The 16,555-nt window shown below is 52.8% G+C and overlaps 2 protein-coding genes across 3 annotated transcripts; one reads left to right on the top strand and one right to left on the bottom strand.

The window, feature by feature from the left end:
* The first annotated feature begins 930 nt into the window (after positions 1-930).
* Positions 931-2,186, top strand: LOC119821317 (cytochrome c oxidase subunit 6B2). Its single transcript, XM_038340275.1, has 4 exons — positions 931-1,049; positions 1,142-1,271; positions 1,828-1,928; positions 2,018-2,186. Exons 2-4 carry the CDS (start codon positions 1,160-1,162, stop codon positions 2,069-2,071), a joined length of 267 nt encoding a protein of 88 aa, XP_038196203.1. The 5' UTR covers positions 931-1,049; positions 1,142-1,159; the 3' UTR covers positions 2,072-2,186.
* A 3,693-nt stretch (positions 2,187-5,879) lies between these two features.
* Positions 5,880-13,292, bottom strand: Kmt5c (lysine methyltransferase 5C). Of its 2 annotated transcripts, XM_038340599.1 has the most exons (9): positions 13,203-13,292; positions 11,420-11,626; positions 11,114-11,279; positions 10,680-10,789; positions 10,285-10,448; positions 10,144-10,163; positions 7,636-7,772; positions 7,321-7,505; positions 5,880-7,214 (listed from the first exon to the last, which is right to left on the bottom strand). In XM_038340599.1, exons 2-9 carry the CDS (start codon positions 11,527-11,529, stop codon positions 6,709-6,711), a joined length of 1,398 nt encoding a protein of 465 aa, XP_038196527.1. In that variant the 5' UTR covers positions 11,530-11,626; positions 13,203-13,292; the 3' UTR covers positions 5,880-6,708. The 2 variants fall into 2 exon arrangements, with proteins under 2 accessions (XP_038196527.1, XP_041911488.1); XM_042055554.1 differs by lacking the exon at positions 13,203-13,292 and having other exon boundaries at positions 11,420-13,158.
* Between the last annotated feature and the right edge of the window lie 3,263 nt (positions 13,293-16,555).

The following is a 16,555-nucleotide window of genomic DNA, read 5'->3' as shown; positions in this document are numbered from 1 at the left end:
AACCAAAAATAACTAACTAAATAAATAAATAAAAATTTTTAAGAAGTGCTTAGAGAGGTAGGAATGGGGAATGACTTCTAATGTGCTGGGAGTGGGGTGAAGGGTGATCAAAACATTTTGGAACTAGAAAGGAGTGATAAATATATTGACCACTTTTTAAGGTGTAAATAATAGCTGTGAAATATGTATGTTTTTTGAGAGAGTGTTTCTTTGTGTAGCTTTGGAGCCTGTCCTGGAACTCCTTATGTAGACCAGGCTGGCCTCCAACTCAGAGATCTGCCTGACTCTGCCTCGTGTGTGTGTGTGTGTGTGTGTGCGTGTGTGTGTGTAAAACTTCTATAATCTTGGGAACCTGTCTCTTTGCCAGTCCCCTAAAACATTCTCTGCCTTTCTCTCCCACAGTAAGCAGCGACCCAAGGATTTAAGATAACATAATTGAGGAGACTCTATCAACAAATTGTCCAGAAGCCCAGTGGGGCCAGGTACCCCTGAGACACAGAAGATCTGGACCTGGAGGAGTGGGTCTCAGGAACCAGGAATCATCTTCCCTTTCCTCCTTCCCTCACAGTCCCGCAGGGTGCTGTGCACCCCGACTGTAAGACACAGACGACTGAGAACACCGTGTGTGGTGGTGGGGAAGCTCCCCCTCCAGTAGAGACCAGAGCTAGATAGACGTTTATATAGAGGGGAGGGTGGGGCGGGACAGAAGTCAGGGAGAAGCTCAGCTTTGCAGAGATTAAAAGTCTTAGTCTGAGACTCAAAAGCCCAGCCTTGGTGCCTGTTATGTGTGTGCGCTCGGGTGCACGGGTCCCCCAATGGGGCTTCCGGCAAGAAGTAGGGGGTGGGGCCTCCACTAACCCCACCTCCACATTACAGAGGGATCCAATTGGCTGGGACTCCCTGGGGGCCAGCCAATCCGACCTGAGGGTCGTATTGCTCATGTGCTCTTGGGACCAGCCCTCATTCTCCAGCTAAAGGCACCGGTGGACCCCGCAGCCCTGGTATTCAAGTTACGTTCAGTTTGTCCACCTCAGTGTGGTGAGGCCAAGGTGGGTGGGGTTTAGAGTGGGTCAGGATCTGGGAAAGGTCGGAGCGAGGGGCGCCCCTTAGGACCCACGGAGCCCCGCACCCCTTCCTGCAGGAGCTGACCCTTCCGTGGATGTTGGATGTTGAAGCCCAGATGCCCCCTTCGGGCGAATGGAAAACGCCCCCCTTCGACCCGCGCTTCCCTAACCAGAACCAGACGCGTAACTGCTACCAGAATTTTCTGGGTGAGACCGGTTGGGCCCGATTAGAGGGAAGGCCCCCATTTGGAGACGGTTGAAAGGGGAGGCTGGATCGTGACCTGAAGGGGCGGGGCCTGCACCGAAGTGGGTGGGGCTGAGCCGTGAAGGGGCGGGTCCTGGAGTGGAAGAGGCCGCCTGTCTGGAGGCCGTAAGATTGCTACCCTAGAGTGAAATGAACTGAGTCAGGAGAGATGGAACCTTGTCAGTAAAGGGCAAGACCAGGAGTGAGGAGGTTAGGTCGAGAGAAAAGGAACGGGGCCTGAGGTCAAGGGAGACACCTGATGTGGAGCTGGCTGGAACTGGGTCCTGGAGGGGCAAGGTGAAGCAGACAGCCAGAAGGGACTGGACCTTGTTAGGTGGTAGAACTCAATCAAGATGGAAATTTGGGGTAAGGGGGAGTCTACAGTGGGAGGAGGAACCCGATTGGTTGGAAGAGTAAGAGAGTAAGACTGAGTCCTAGGATGGGTAGGATGGGGCCAACGTCTAGAGGGGCGTGGCTTGTCTCATGACACTCCCACCCCCACCCCGAGGCACTCTGCAGACTATCACCGGTGCGTGAAGACCATGAACCGCCGCGGGAAAAACACACAGCCCTGCGAGTACTATTTCCGCGTGTTCCATTCACTGTGTCCCATAAGCTGGGTGAGAGGGCGGAGCAAGGCTGGTGGAGAGGGCGGTGAGCTCAGACTCAGGCTGAGCAGATGCTGGGGGGGGCCTCTCTGCTTCTCCAGGTGCAGCGCTGGAATGAGCAGATCAAGCAGGGGACTTTCCCGGGCAAAATCTGACTGTGCACTTGAGCGCTGCTCCCTTTGAGGCATCATCTCCCAGTAACCACTGTCCTCTCACCAAACCCCATCTCCACTCTGTCTCTACGCCACAAATAAAGTTATGATGCTGCTATTGTTTGCTTTTCTTTCTTTTCGGTTTTGTGTTTTTGAGACAGAGCCTTTCTCACTAACCCTGGAACTCACTGATGCGCTCGACTAGCTGGGATTCTCTTGTCTCTGACTCCCCAGCACTGGGATTACAGTCATGGGCCCTGAACCAGGCTTTTTACTCAGGACCTCATACATGCATGGCAAGTCCTTACTGGCTGAGCCCCCTAACACCTTTTGATCATGGGGGCAAGGAGGAGGACTGCTGCTCCAGAGTTAAGGCAGTCAAAAGCAGGTAGACAGAAACAAGCTTAGAGGCTCTTGGTTTCTGCCTGTGATCATAAAAGTCAAGATCTCAACATTTAAGGTAGTCTGTGTCTTTAGTCCAGCACTCCAGAGGCAGGAGCACATGAATCTCTGAATTTGAAGCTAGCCTGGTCTACATAGTTCAAGGCCAACCAAGGCTACAATACACAGTGAAACCCTGACCCCTCCCCCCCGCCTAAAAAAAGTCACCACATAACAAAGTCTCTTCCACCTACAGGGTGTCCTGTCTGTCAACAGCCACACCTTCCTGCTACCCTTCAAATGTTCACATCTCAACCTCCTCTTCTGCCTGGGCCATCTTGGCTATCATACCCACCCATCCAGTCCCTGGTCCTGAGGAATCTATTTCATGACCCAGTGCTGATCCACTATTCCCTAACCACTCTGCACTGACACTTTATCAGCTTCCCACCATGCCCTATCTCCACTGGTCCCATTTCCCTCCAAAAACAACCTGTCCCCACCACAAGAGCTCCCTTGTCCCAACAGGGGCCCAGAGCATTTCCCATCCTTCAGCAGTTCTATAGTCCAGCACAACAGAATCCTGATTCAAAAAAGAAGAAAAAGTGTATGAATAAGATACATGTATGTACAAACACCCCTTAAGTGCCTAGTGCACATGGGGGATAGAAGTTGGCCTCTGATCTTCTGGAACTTAGAGCAGCCAATGTTCTTAACCACTGTGCCATCTCCAGCACCCTACCCACTTTGACTTCTAGTGCAGGTCCACTGTGCTCATACGGGGCCGTCTGTCCCTTTACAGGCGACACTCCAGTCCTCCCAGCAATCTCCAGCACACAGCACTTTCATCTTAATCATTCTTCGATCTTGCCCATCTTTTCCAGTCATCAACCAAATCACTTTGGTTCCAGTTGCTCCTTGGCCTATCTTCCAAACATAAGGAGTGACACCCTCTTCCTTTCTGTGGACAGGTTTATGTAGCCCTGGCTAGCCTTGAACCCATGGAGAGCCATCTACCCATCTGCCTCCTGTGCACTGGGGTTAAAAAGGGCACCAGCACCCTGCCCGGCTGACTCCCAGGCCCCTTTTTACTTGAGTAGGTGGGTGGGTGCTGGTGAGAGGTGGCCGGAAGATGGCATCAGACGTCCTCGAGCTGTAGTTCCTGGATGGATGCCAGGCCCTCTGGAAAAACACCAGCCTTCTCTCCATCCTGAAGGCACCATTTGCTTCTTTATTATAGTTTTAAGTCTCCCGTAGCCAGGATAGCCTTGAACTCTTAATCCTCCTGCCTCTACTTCCCACAGCCACAAAGCCTAGCACCAGTAATCTTTAACAGAGCCAGAGGCTGTGCTGGCATCTGCCCACAGCTACCAGCCTCCTGGCTAGACCTGAAGTAATCTTCAAACTCTGTCTTAGAAGGCCTCATGTGACATTTACCTCTTTGTCACCTTCCTGAATGACCAACCCATTTCCCTAGTTGTAAACCAGACTGCTCAGAGTCCCGTTATCAGAGGCAGGATGGGGGTTCTGGCTCGGTGGACTGGCTGGTCCCACCCTTGGATGAACTGTCTGTCTACCACCTGCCCCGTGGGGGGTATGGTTCAGCTCTAAGGACTGGCTGGTCCCACCCTTGGATGACCTGTCTATCACCTGCCCCAGAGGCTGCTTACCACTCACCAAGGACACACCCCAGATGGCCTAGGATGATTACATCTAGACCTTAGCCTCAGAGTGTCTGTGTCTGACCACAACCAGAGGCGGACAAGGAAGTACAGGGTGAGGACAAGGCTACAGGAAGATTCTGGTCACTCACCATCCCCACAGGCAACACTGCTGATAAGACAGCAACTAACCAGAGAACTTAATGACGTCACCCAGTTAAGTGGCTGGAGCACAGGACCATTAGCTGTGCAGCCAGCCACCTTTGTCCTGTCCAGAGACCTGGGTCTGAGTCTGATTTCTCCCAATGTCCAGCTTTCCTCCACCTCTTCTCCTTTTCAGGTCCATAATATTCCCTGCCATGGTCACTTGACTATTTCCCATCTCTTTCCAACACTTTTAAAACTAAAACACACTGGGCTGGAGAGATGGCTCAGCAGATAAGAGCACTGGTGGTTCTTCCAGAGGACCTGGGTTCAATTCCCAGCATAGCAGCTCACAACTGTCTGTGACTCTACCTTCAGGGGCTCCGACACCCTCACACAGAGATACATGCAGACAAAATACCAATGCACATAAAGTAAAAACAAATACATTATACAAAAACAAAAAACTGAAACTCACTCTGTAGACCAGGCTGGTCTCGAATTCACAGAGATCTGCCTGCACTCCGCTTCCCGAGTTCTGGGATTAAAGGTGTGCGCCACCTTAAGGTGTCCAGACCACACCTTTCCTCTAGCTCTCTCTACACCTACATCCACCCCCATCCATTGGGTAAATTCCCAAGATCCCAGGGCCACATTTAGCTCTGTCTCACTCTGTAGTTACTTCCTGGGACTGCGGGCAGAGGTCAGGACATCTTTACTCTCAGGCTTTGTTCTACAGCTCCTCAAGGGCCCCTCCATTTCCAGACACTGGCTCTCCCGACCAGATCCTACGGCTTCTACTACGGGGTGAGGCCACAGTGGCCCTGCATCGGCTCCCCAAGACCTGCTGGACCCCACAACAGGACTGGTACTGGGCCCGGCGCTATGGGCTGCCTTCTGTGGTGCGTGTGGACCTTACCCGCCTAGCCCCAGCCCTACCAGCTGCTCCTGCTCCTACTGGGAGCCCAGCCCCTGTTCCCACCCCTGACCTCGTCCCTAAACAGGGGTCATCTGATCAGCCTCCAAGGTTCAAGGGGAGAAGCAGGGATAGTTCCACAGAGGCAGCACCAGTTTCCACACTGGATTTCTTTATTTCTTGGTTATTTCTTTTCTGGTACAGAGGATTAAATTTGGTATTTACCAAGCAAGCCCTCTACCACTGAGCTACACCCTGAAGCTCTGCTTCTTTTTTTAACTCCTCGAGTACAACAGGGAATTTGAGGCCAACTGGGCTACATGAGACTTCCTGGGTTTCTGGGCCCGAGCTATGTAATCTCCCCAGAACCAGATTTTACACAGGCTCAACAACTCCCTGCTCTCAAAGATTTTTTCTTTAAACAGAGTCTACAAGGCCCTTGGCTGTCCTGGCACTCCCTGTGTAGACCAGCTTAGCCTTGAACTCTCAGACATCAACCTGCCTCTGCATCTTGAGTGCTGGGATTAAAGGGATGCCACCACACTAGGCTCTACACTAGAGGTAAGGGCACGTGACTGAGAAGTGAAAGGGACAAGTCTTCACATGGTCTCAGGCAAGTCACTCTGCTTCCCTGTCATCAGCCACCCATTTATCGCCTCACTTTCCCACAACAGAGAACACTCTTGGTCATCTCCTCTAAGCACCGGGGTTTTTTTTTTTTTTGTGGTCACAGGGCTTTACCTTAGTATCGCAGTCCCCAGAACCCACTGCCCCTCCCTTCTTAAGGCTTGTCAGAGTAGCTATCAGTGTCAAAGAATGCCACCTCATCTCCCCAGTGAGGTTGAGATCTCACCCTCCCACTTGACATCCCCCTAAAACACAAAAACTCCTAAGGGCTTAGAAAGTTTTAATAAAAAGTTCAAGTTCTTCCAATCCCCCATCATACCCCATTCTGGTGTGGGGAAGAGAGGGAGCCTCCCCTACACCCCAGTAGCACCAGGGATAGCACCGTGAGAAAGATGAGGTCACACCTGGCCTCCCTGAGACCCATGGGGCAGGGCCAAGGATGTGCCCCTGGGTACCACCTACCCCATCATCTGACTGCCCCTGCCTCCAACAACTGCAGAACTTGAGAGCCAACCTACTTCCTACTGTGGGGGCAGTTTGGGAGGGCAAACCCCCAAGTCAGTTGCACCTCCTGAGGCCTGAGCTTCTAGAGAGTCGCCATGGAGTGGCCCCCACCCCTTATGGCTTTGCTCCCTGGGGAGGAAGAGGCTGAGGGGAGGGGGGATGGCTCCTGAAGTCCTGCAGTGGGGACAGGGATGGGGAGGGGGACATCAAATGGCCAGGGCTCCCTGCTTGAGTGGGGTTGGCTCAGGGGTCAGCAATCATAGAGCAATGAGGATCAACTCCCTAGGTATGTCCTAAAAAACACACTCCCAGGATCAGACCTGGGTCAAGGGTCAACTCCTTCCTTCCCTTCTGGAGCGGTACAAGACAGACACTATACCCCATCTGGGCTCCCTGCAGGCAGTCCATCACGGCTCACCACTGTTGATGTCCAGATCAATGGAACCATGACTGACCACTAGCCGGAGGCGCTTAGGTGGGCAGAAAGGAGCAAAGGCAAGGGCCTGTTTAGGGACGAGGTCAGGGGTGGGAACAGGGGCTGGGCTCCCAGTAGGAGCAGGAGCAGCTGGTAGGGCTGGGGCTAGGCGGGTAAGGTCCACACGCACCACAGAAGGCAGCCCATAGCGCCGGGCCCAGTACCAGTCCTGTTGTGGGGTCCAGCAGGTCTTGGGGAGCCGATGCAGGGCCACTGTGGCCTCACCCCGTAGTTGACAGTGGGGACCACAGCCTCCCCATCGGTGTAGGGAGACATAGGCAGCATGGAGGACAGGGGACAATGAGGTCGGGCGGATCCTGGGGCGGCGACGCTTCCGGGGACGAACTCTGGGCTGGGGCTGAGGCATCCACTGGAGCCAGAGGGGCAAGTAGTCCAAGTGGGGGCTAGTAGGCAGCAGGCACGGGGGCTGGCAGACAGCTGTGGTGGTCAGGGAAGAGAGAGATAAAGGGGGAAGCCGGTGAGCAGGGCCTGAGCAGTTCAGAAAAGCAGTGACCCAAAGGCTAGAGAACAGGGGTGTGCTCACCACAGAATGGGTCACGGCGCAGTGGGGACAGGTGGGAGCAGGCCCGCAGGCCCAGAAGGCTCTGCTGGCTGTTGTCCAGGCCCTGCTGCAGACGCCGCTTTGTCTCTCGGAGTTGATACTTGTCCAGGGGTTGTGACCGCAGCTCCAGTTCCCTGGGCTGAAGTCTGAAAGCTCCCTCACCTTTCCTGCAGGAACAGAAAAGGGCGAAGGGTGATGCTGGGTTGGAATCTTTATTTTCAAGTGAATCCTGATGATGTATCCCAGTCCCAGGACCCTAGACCTCCACGGTAGGCTGGCACACTCCACCATGCTTACCTCTCACAGGTGTAGCATTCACAGTGCTCATTCTTCTCACCGAAGAAGCCCTCACCATAGAAGCATGTCACTTCGTCCCCTGGCTCAATGTCCCGGAGCACCTTCACACAGGCAGTATTCCCATCTGAGGGCACAAACTGAGGCCATACCCACTCAGTATCCCAGCCTGGGTCACAGGGCGGGGAGCTGTCCAACTTTTCAACCTGGCAGGCACCCTGGTCTACGGGTTCTGTAATGGGCTAGGCAGGCCACAGCTGAGAAACTCCTGCCCCACCACATCATTTATTGGCAGCAGCCCTGGCTAGAGCCTGTCCTCTGCATGGCCCCTTAAAAATTTGCCTTCTGGACCCTAAGAGATACACACATGGATCTACAGAGAAAGGAGAAAAAGACAAGATCTCCTGAGTAAATTGGGAACATGGGGGTCATGGGAGAGGGTAGAAAGGGAGGGAAGCAGAGAAAAATATATAGCTCAATAAAAAATGACTTGAAAAAAAAGTCTGCCTTGTGTCTACCTTTCATTGCAAGCCAATGGTCTCCCAGCAGCATGCAGTGCCAGCAGGGACCATGCCTCGTGTTCTCCCCCCCACACCTCCCGACTTGGGGTCAGTGCCCAGCTCCACGCCTCAGACCTGCCTAGCCCGTCGCACAGACCTCAAGATCCACTCACTCCTTGGCTCTTGTCTCTATGGCCGCCTCCCCTTCTCCCACGGCTTCTGTCCACTCTGTAGCCCAATTCCCATGTCTTCCAGCTCTGCCTCTGGGATCACTCACCCCAAGGTTACCCTACAGGCTCCTCATTCTTGTCTCCCTCCCGTATCTGCATCTGTCTATATACTCCCTATCTGCGAGCAGACATGGTCATCCTAGTTATCTAGCCAGCCAGCCACTTAAACCTGACACCCCAAGACGCCTCCTTGGCTCATGGCCTCCAGGCCAAACGACCAGTGCCTTCTGGGTGTGCCACCTCCTGTACCCTTGTCCTCCTCTCCTCTTGCCCCTCTACCTTCAGCTGGTCCTTCATCACCTCAAGGCCCATCACCTGCCAATCTCCTCATGGCCACCCTCACTCTATACATCTCTTTCCTTCCCACTAAGCATCCTGCAAACTGCCGCCATAGCCATCTAGAAACCAAATCTCCCACTATGCAGCTAGGAGAGTCAACTAAGCTCACTGGTTTGGCCGTTACCATCTTTGGGCACTGGCTGTCACCATCTGTGCTTCATGGCCCCTTCCATATGATGTGAAATATCTTGCCCACTTGTGCCCCTAGTTTCTTTCAACACTTAGAAAAACTCTGGTCCTCCAAAGCCTGCGGGTTCCGGATCACTAAGCAAGCTGGTGATGGTGTGCATGCTGCCCTTTGCTTTCTGGCCTGGTGAAGGCTGTGTGTCATTATCCCGAGAGCCTCTGGAACACAGAACAGCTGTCTTAGGGGTGTTGACAGGAGAAACTTGAGGCCAGGCAGGACAGCTATAACTTGTCCCAGTTCTGAGTCAGGAAGCTGAGCTCTGGCCCTTACTTATTTATGCCTTGGGGGCTTCCACAGTGGGCCAGAGGTCTGTGCCCCAACAGGATGCCTCTTACCTTATTTTTTTTCCCTTACCTTATTATTATTACTTGTTTTTTTAAATTTTTTTGAAGACAGAATCTTATTATTATATCACCTAAGTGACCTGAAACTCACTATGTAGACCAAGCTGGCTTCCAACTTGCAGCAATCCTCCTGCCTCTATCTCCCAAACACTGACTTCACAGGTACAAGTCAGAGTGTCTAACTAAACCTCTGCTCTTATTCCTGTTGGTCCCATGGTTTGAACTGAGAGCACTCATATGCTACACAATCACTCTGCCCTGAGTTACATCCCTAGCTCTGCTTGTCCTTTCTGTGGTTTTGCACTCCACCCTGAGCTATATCCCTGGCCTTTTTGAAATGTAGTTTCACTGAAGTTGCCCAGATTGGCCTAGAATTTAGAATTTCCTGCCTCAGTCTCCCAAGACACTGGGATGACAGGACAACATCAGCACATGTTCCGGCCAGTTATCTCCTCCTCCCTTACTCTGCCCTTCTACCCACAGTTTCTTAGCAGAGGTGCTTGGCCTCCTGGATTTTCTCAGCTTCTCCCTTCCCCTGCCATCCATGCTGCCCAGGTGAGATTCTCCCCTGCCCTGCCATCCATGCTGCCCAGGTGAGACTCTCCCCTGCCCTGCCATCCATGCTGCCCAGGTGAGATCGGACACCTGCTAGTTTGTTTCCCCATCACACGTTAGGCCCCACTTTAGTCAGTAACCCAGGCTCTGGTAACAACAGTGCAAATACACTGTCGCCTCTTCTTCTCCCTCTGACACCCTTGGGGACACATGCCTTCCCATGATGCCCACTCCAGGTGCTCCCACCAACTACAAGGGACGAACACCGCTTTATCAGGAGAGTCCAAAACCACCTCTCCTTCACCTTGCACCTTCATTCCCCACATGCCCACCCTCTCACACTCTGCAGGGCTCACCTTGCAGTTGGGTTTGCAGTCTTCGCAGTTGGATGGACATGAGAGAAGAGAGAGAAGAGAGTGAGCAAGTGAAGGCAGCCCCATTCTCTTGTCTCATCCACTTGCCTGCCCTGCAGCATCTTCCCCCAGCCTTGCCCTCACCATGGTTGATGAAGGCAGCTGGGCCTAGCCACAACTGGGCACTCCTTTTCCGGGTGGAGTACATGATGCTGAAGTCATTCTCTCCAGCCCTAAGCAGGTTCTCATCCTCTTCACGCAGTTCTGCAATGCAGCCTACCAGCAGCTCCAGTTTCTCGTTCTTCTTCCTGCCGAGAATCTATGCTGCATGGCTCTGAGCAAGGCCTCCCAATCCTTACTGGGGTTGAGGACCTCTCATGCAGAATCCCCCAGGGAGCAGGGGCTCCAAGGGGCAGGCAAGGCATTGCATTCTCCATCCTCTCACATCCACCAGGTCCTCATGTCTCACTAGCCCTACCCACCTCCTCTGGGTCCTACCTCATCCACAGGGACTGAGTCTTGGCCAGCAGCTCCCTTACCAAGCACGGGTAGACACGATCTTGGCCCCATTGGTCTCCATGGAGTAGCGAGTGCAGGGCAGAATAGTGAAGCCACTCTCAGGCAAGAAGGCGCGGAGGTAGCAAAAAATCTGAGAGGAGAGTAGGGGAGGGCGGGATAGTGAGGAGGGTCAACCACAAGGGGCCCCTTTCTCTTGGACCAGGTCTACTTTGTCATTGACTGTGTGGCCTGGATCCTCCCTGGGTCTAGGTGTCCTCATCTGATAAAGGAAGAGGAGGTTGGACTCTCAAAGCTCACCAGCCCCCAATTATTTTCTTCTAGGATTCTGAGCCTTGCAGGGTGTCTTCAGGGGCAAGGCAGCTGGGACCTGGGGGCTGCTCTCCTAAGAGCTCCAGAATCTGCCGGCTAAATGGGGAGCACAGTGCAGGTCAGAGCAGGGCATGGGCTCCCTCACGTGGGTCTTGAGGGCAGCCTCCTGCCGAGGGGCCCGGTTCTGGAAGTAGTGGGCCATCCAGCCTCCCACAGTCAGGGCCCGGTATGCAGCCTCCAGGTCCCGCTGTCTTAGGAAAGCTTCCAGTGCTGAGCGAAGGTAGTGTTGTCGTCGCAGAGTGGGCACAGGGCTGGGAGAAAGGATATGCCTGAGTTCCAGGGACTTCCAGAACCCTGACCCCTACCTGAAGCTTCAGGGAGGTCAGGCTGAGAGTTATAAAAATACAAGAGAAAGGGTCCAGGCCTGCCATTACCCCCAGAAACCTCTCACCTGACATTCATCTTATGGGTGCGGAAGCCGAGGTAGGGGTCAAGAACAAGGCTGGTGGCCAGGTCATCGTTCTCGCACAGTTCTCGGGCTGTCACTCTGTCAGGCCCCATGGTGTGCTGAAGATCATGCTGCTTCTGGCACCAACGGGGCACAGGGATGTGCTCTGTGCCACTCAGAAGCTGTCTGTGGGTCCCACAGCCTGCTTATCTGTAGGAGAGCATGGGGGGGGGGGAGCAAAACTGACTTCACAGGCCTCTATGCAAGAATGACACTTCGGGCAGTGAGGAAACCCCAGGAGAAACACTGTCTCTTGTGCATTAAGCACTTCCCTCCCCTCCCTGCAAAACAGATGCCAGTCCCCCAGTCCCACACACAACCTCCTCAGGGCACGTGCGCTTTCATGGATGTCAGCACACACACAAACCAACTGCCAAACGCACATGTAGGAAACAAGTCCCCAAGTACCCAGGGATGGTAGATTAATTGGCAATCTGAGATAACTTCAAAGCCTTGGCATTGCAGGAGGGAGTTGGGATAGCTGGGCCTCATCAAGGGAGAAGGTGAAAATGAACTCAATGTTTCTTAGCTTCTAGCCAGCCTTTGCTGACCCCGGCTAGGCCGGGTCTGTTTTTACCACCTCCCTCCAAGGTCACCCTACTCTGGGAGTGGTCAAATGGCTGTGGATGGGACCCAGGCACCCTGGAGGGGAAAGGGGGGGTGAAGTACCTGCTCCCTGACTGAGAATTCCAGCAAAGGGAAGGCCCTCAAGGGAACAACAACACAGTAAGAAGGAAGGAACAGAAGGGAATGGAGAGCAGAAACAAGTCAAAACAAAGGGAAGGAGGCGAGAGCAAAGGGGAAAAAAAACAGATTAAAAAAAAAACAAATCAAGCGAAACGGAGGGACAGGTTACCCACTGCCCTCATCATGGTGTCTGGCAGATCTGCACCTTAGGAAAGAGCAATGTGAGAACAAGAAAGGAGGAAGAGTGGTTGAGACACGAAGAGGAGCTACAAGAACTGGGAGAAAGATCTGGAAAACAAAACAAAACAATAAGTCTGGGTTAAATGAAGAGGGTGCTAAGAAAAAGCCTGGAAGCTGGGGAGGAGGATATGGGAAAAGACAAAGCCAGGTACAGGGGGTAGGATGTGAAGGAAGAGAAAGGCTGCAAACATGGAGGGAAGTCAAAAGGACGCGGAGGGGAGGGGCGGCACCTACGGGTGCAAGGGAGGAGCCCACGAAATCCAAACGGTAGGTAGACTTAGGGTCTAAGGAAGGGCCTAGCGGTCCCAAGTAGGGTCTGAGGGGAAGTCCTGGGGATCTGAAGTGGCGAGTACATAAGAGGCACTAGGGGTTCGAGGAGGGAATTGAGGAAGCGCAGTAAAGCCTGGGAAGGTTGTAGAAGGGGGTGGGGAAGCAGTAAGAGTCAAGGCGAGGGCCTCAGAGGCCACGACAGTGAGACAGGAGTAAGGAAGTGCCCTGAGAGTGACACGGGAGGTTACGGTGCAGGAAAAAGGTGTCAGGGACAGGCCCTGGTGGTGCAGAGAGCCGCCCCTAAGGGGCAAGGAAAGACCTGGGAGTGAGAGAGGAGTCTGCATGGGCTGCGAGGGTGCAGGGAAGGCTACGAGTGAGGAGCGCGAGGACCCGCAGGGCTGGAGACTTGGGCGGCAAGGCTCGAGGACGAGCCCGGGGACAGCCGGGTCAGGGGGTGACTGGGAGGCCGGGCGACGCGGGGCGGGGGCCGAGAGGGGGCTCAGAGGTCGGGCGCCGCGCCGCCCCTCACCCGCTTCTCCTCCTCCTCCTCAGGCGCCCGCGCTGCCGCCGCCACCACCTCCCACCGCCTGGTCCGGCTCTCGTCAGACACTGCCGCCGCGCCGCCCCTCGGCCGAGTTGACGGCCGGCGCATCCTTCTATTGGCCCAGTTCGCCGTCACTCCTCTGTTGCTATGAAACCCGCGCGGCTCTTATTGGTTGGCTCTCATTGCTCTCTTTTTTCCCGCCTCTCCTGGCCCCAGCCTGTGCCCCGACAAAACCCCGCCACGCCCGCGCTGTCAATAAACCTAGCGGACTACAACTAATGGCTCGCGTCACTGTCCTTCAGCTGTTGCCATAGCGATATGGCCCGCCCCCTTCTCCCGCACGGCCCCAAATCTATGCTTTCATTGGCTTAAAGCGCCGTCGCTCCGAGCGAAACTCTGTCTGGGTCAGGTTATTCAGGTCCAAGTGGAAGGAGGGCGGGATCTGCCAGATCCAAACTTCGTATATTATTGGTTGGTTTTGGGAAAGTTTATGCTTCCATTAGCTAAGGCCTCCGTCCATCACCGTAGAGTCTCGAGCGCTATTCTCTTTCTTTCAGCTTCAGCGGGGCAAAATCTCAGAGCTAACTAGGAAGGAAAGAGGTGACTGCGCGCGCGCCACCACTGCCCTCGGCCCCGGGAGACCATTGGTTGCCGTGGCAACAAAACTTCATTGCCAGCCCTGCTTGACAAGAAGGCCCTCTCTCTCTCTCTCTCTCTCTCTCTCTCTCTCTCTCTCGCTCTCTCTCTCTCTCTCTCTCCTCTCTCTCTCTCTCTCTCTCTCTCTCTCTCTCTCTCTCTCTCTCTCTCTCTCTCTCTCTCTCTCTCTCTCTCTCTCTCTCTCTCTCTCTCTCTCTCTCTCTCTCTCTCTCAATATTCCTTATCGTTTTGGAAATTGTACCTATAAGCACTCTGTAAAGTTTCCTTGCCCTACCTATGAACAGATCGGAAAGAAGGGACGCTGAGAAGTTGGGGTTTTGGAGACAAGCTCTGACTCATGGGGCGCTCCCGTGGGGAAATCCCTGTAATTAGGATCACCCACCTCTTCAATCCTGCAAATATAATTAGCGTATCATAATTACGTCCAAACAAATAAGTTCCATGCATGGAGCAGGCAGTCTTTGTTTTCCATGAGTTATCTATTTGGTGGGTTAGAACAATGCCTATGGCACCGAACGTTTCATTAAAACAGGCTGAAAGGAACAACCGACTGAAGTGAGGCTGGGGCCGTGAGATGGCTCAGCGGGTAAAGGCCCCCAGGCCTGACAGCAAGGGTCCATGGAAAGAAAGCAGAGACTCCCACAGGTTGTCCTCTGACCTCCATGTGCATGTCGGGGCCTGTGCATCCTCACACATACACATACACACAAAATAAACTAATTAAGATATAGTACCTTCTTTTTAGAGACAGTATGCAGCTCCTGGAACTCACTGTGTGAACCAGGCTGGCCTTAACCTTACAGAGATCCTCCTGCTTCTGCTCCGAAATGTTGGAGTTAAAGGTGTGCACCACTCTGCCCGGCAGGACGTTTTGTTTTTTTAATAGGTTTTGCCCTATTCTGATTCTGTGACCTTGGGGAAGTGCTTTAACCCCTCTCAGCTTCAGGGTTCCTTCTACAAAACGAACAGTACATGCTGGGACACTTTCAAGCTTCTGAGGGTCCGTCCTACACCACCTTATCTCTCCTGGGTTTGAAGACACTTCCTAACTTAAGCACCTCTCCTTGGGTGCCATCATATTGACCAAATCTAGTACTGACAAAGGGGATCAGGCCAGAATATTGCCCTGTAGCAGTCCCTAACAGGGTGATCCCCTGCTGTGACTTCTCTGGTTATGAGCTTGGGAGAGATGGACAGTAAGTACCAGGTATGGTGGTATATCACTGCAATGGTAACTGTGGTGCTTTGATTAGAAATGGCCCCCTTAGACTCGTGTTTGAATGCTTGGCCTATAGAGAGTGACACTATTAGGAGGTGTGGCCTTGTTGGAGTAGGTGTGGCCTTCTTGGAGAAAGTACATCACTGTAGGGGCGGGCTCTGAGGTTTCATATATGCTCAAGCTACAACCAACACACAGTTTCTCCTTCTGCTGCTTGAGGATCAAGATGTAGAACTCTCATCTCCTTCTTCAGCATCCTATCTGCCTGCACACTGCCATGTCTTCCCATGATGATAAACCTCTCAAACTGTAAGCCAGCCCCAAATAAATGTTTTCCTTTATAAGAGTTACCGTGGTTATGGTGTCTCTTCACAGCGATATAAATCCAAACTAAGACAGTAACACGTGGAAGTGGGAAGATCAGGAGTTCAAGGTTACACTTGACTACACAGTGAGTCAAGCTGGGAGACCTTTTGGCTAAAAAATAAAAATAAAAAACAAATGGATAGCTCGGAGAGAAGCAAAGAAGGGCAGCTGCAATAAGAACTCTTTTGGGGGGCTGGAGGGATGGCTAAGAGGTTAAGAGCACTGGCTGCTCTTCCAGAGGTCCTGAGTTCAATTCCCAGCAACCACATGGTGGCTCACAACCATCTGTACTGAGATCTGGCGCCCTCCTCTGGCGTGCGGGCATACATGGAGGCAGAATGTTGTATACATAATAAATAAATCTTTTTTTTTTAAAAAAAAAGAACTCTTTTTTGTTTCTTGTGTTTTGTTTTTCGAGACAGGATTTCTTTGTATAACAGTCCTCATTGTCCTGGAAATCGCTTTATAGGCTAGGCTGACCTCGAACTCACTGAGATCCACTTGCCTCTGCCACCATTGCCCGGTTGCATTTAGAACTCTTAAAAATGTGTAGTTTGCCGAGCAGTGGTGACTCTCGTGCCTTTAATCCCAGCACTCGAGAGTCAGAGTTGGAGGCCAGCGTGGGCTACAGGCTCCAAAGCTACACAGAGAAACCCTGTCTTGAAAAACAAAACAAAACAATAACAAAAGTGTAACTTGCCAGAGGTGGAGGTGCTCACCTTTAATCCCAGTGCTCAGGAGTCAGAGGCAGATGAATCTCTGAGTTTGAGGCCAGCCTGATTTACAGAATAAGGTTTTTTTTTTTGTTTTTTTTTTTTTTCTTTGCTTTTCAAGACAGGGTTTCTCTGTCACTTTAGAGCCTGTCCTGGAACTAGCTCTTGTATTGTAGACCAGGCTGACTTCAAACTCACAGAGATCTGCCTGCCTCTGACTCCTGAGTGCTGGGATTAAAGGTGTGCGCCACCACCGCCTGGCCAGAATAAGTTCTGTGACAACCAGGACTACACAGATAAAACTTGTCTCAGAAAAACCAAAGACAAAACAACAACAAAAAGAGTGGGGCTCTCACATAAGATATCAATACCCTAGAGAAATG

This window comes from Arvicola amphibius, chromosome 8, assembly GCF_903992535.2.
Source record: "Arvicola amphibius chromosome 8, mArvAmp1.2, whole genome shotgun sequence".
Lineage (NCBI taxonomy): Eukaryota > Metazoa > Chordata > Mammalia > Rodentia > Cricetidae > Arvicola > Arvicola amphibius.
This window is presented reverse-complemented; position numbering and strand designations above follow the sequence as displayed.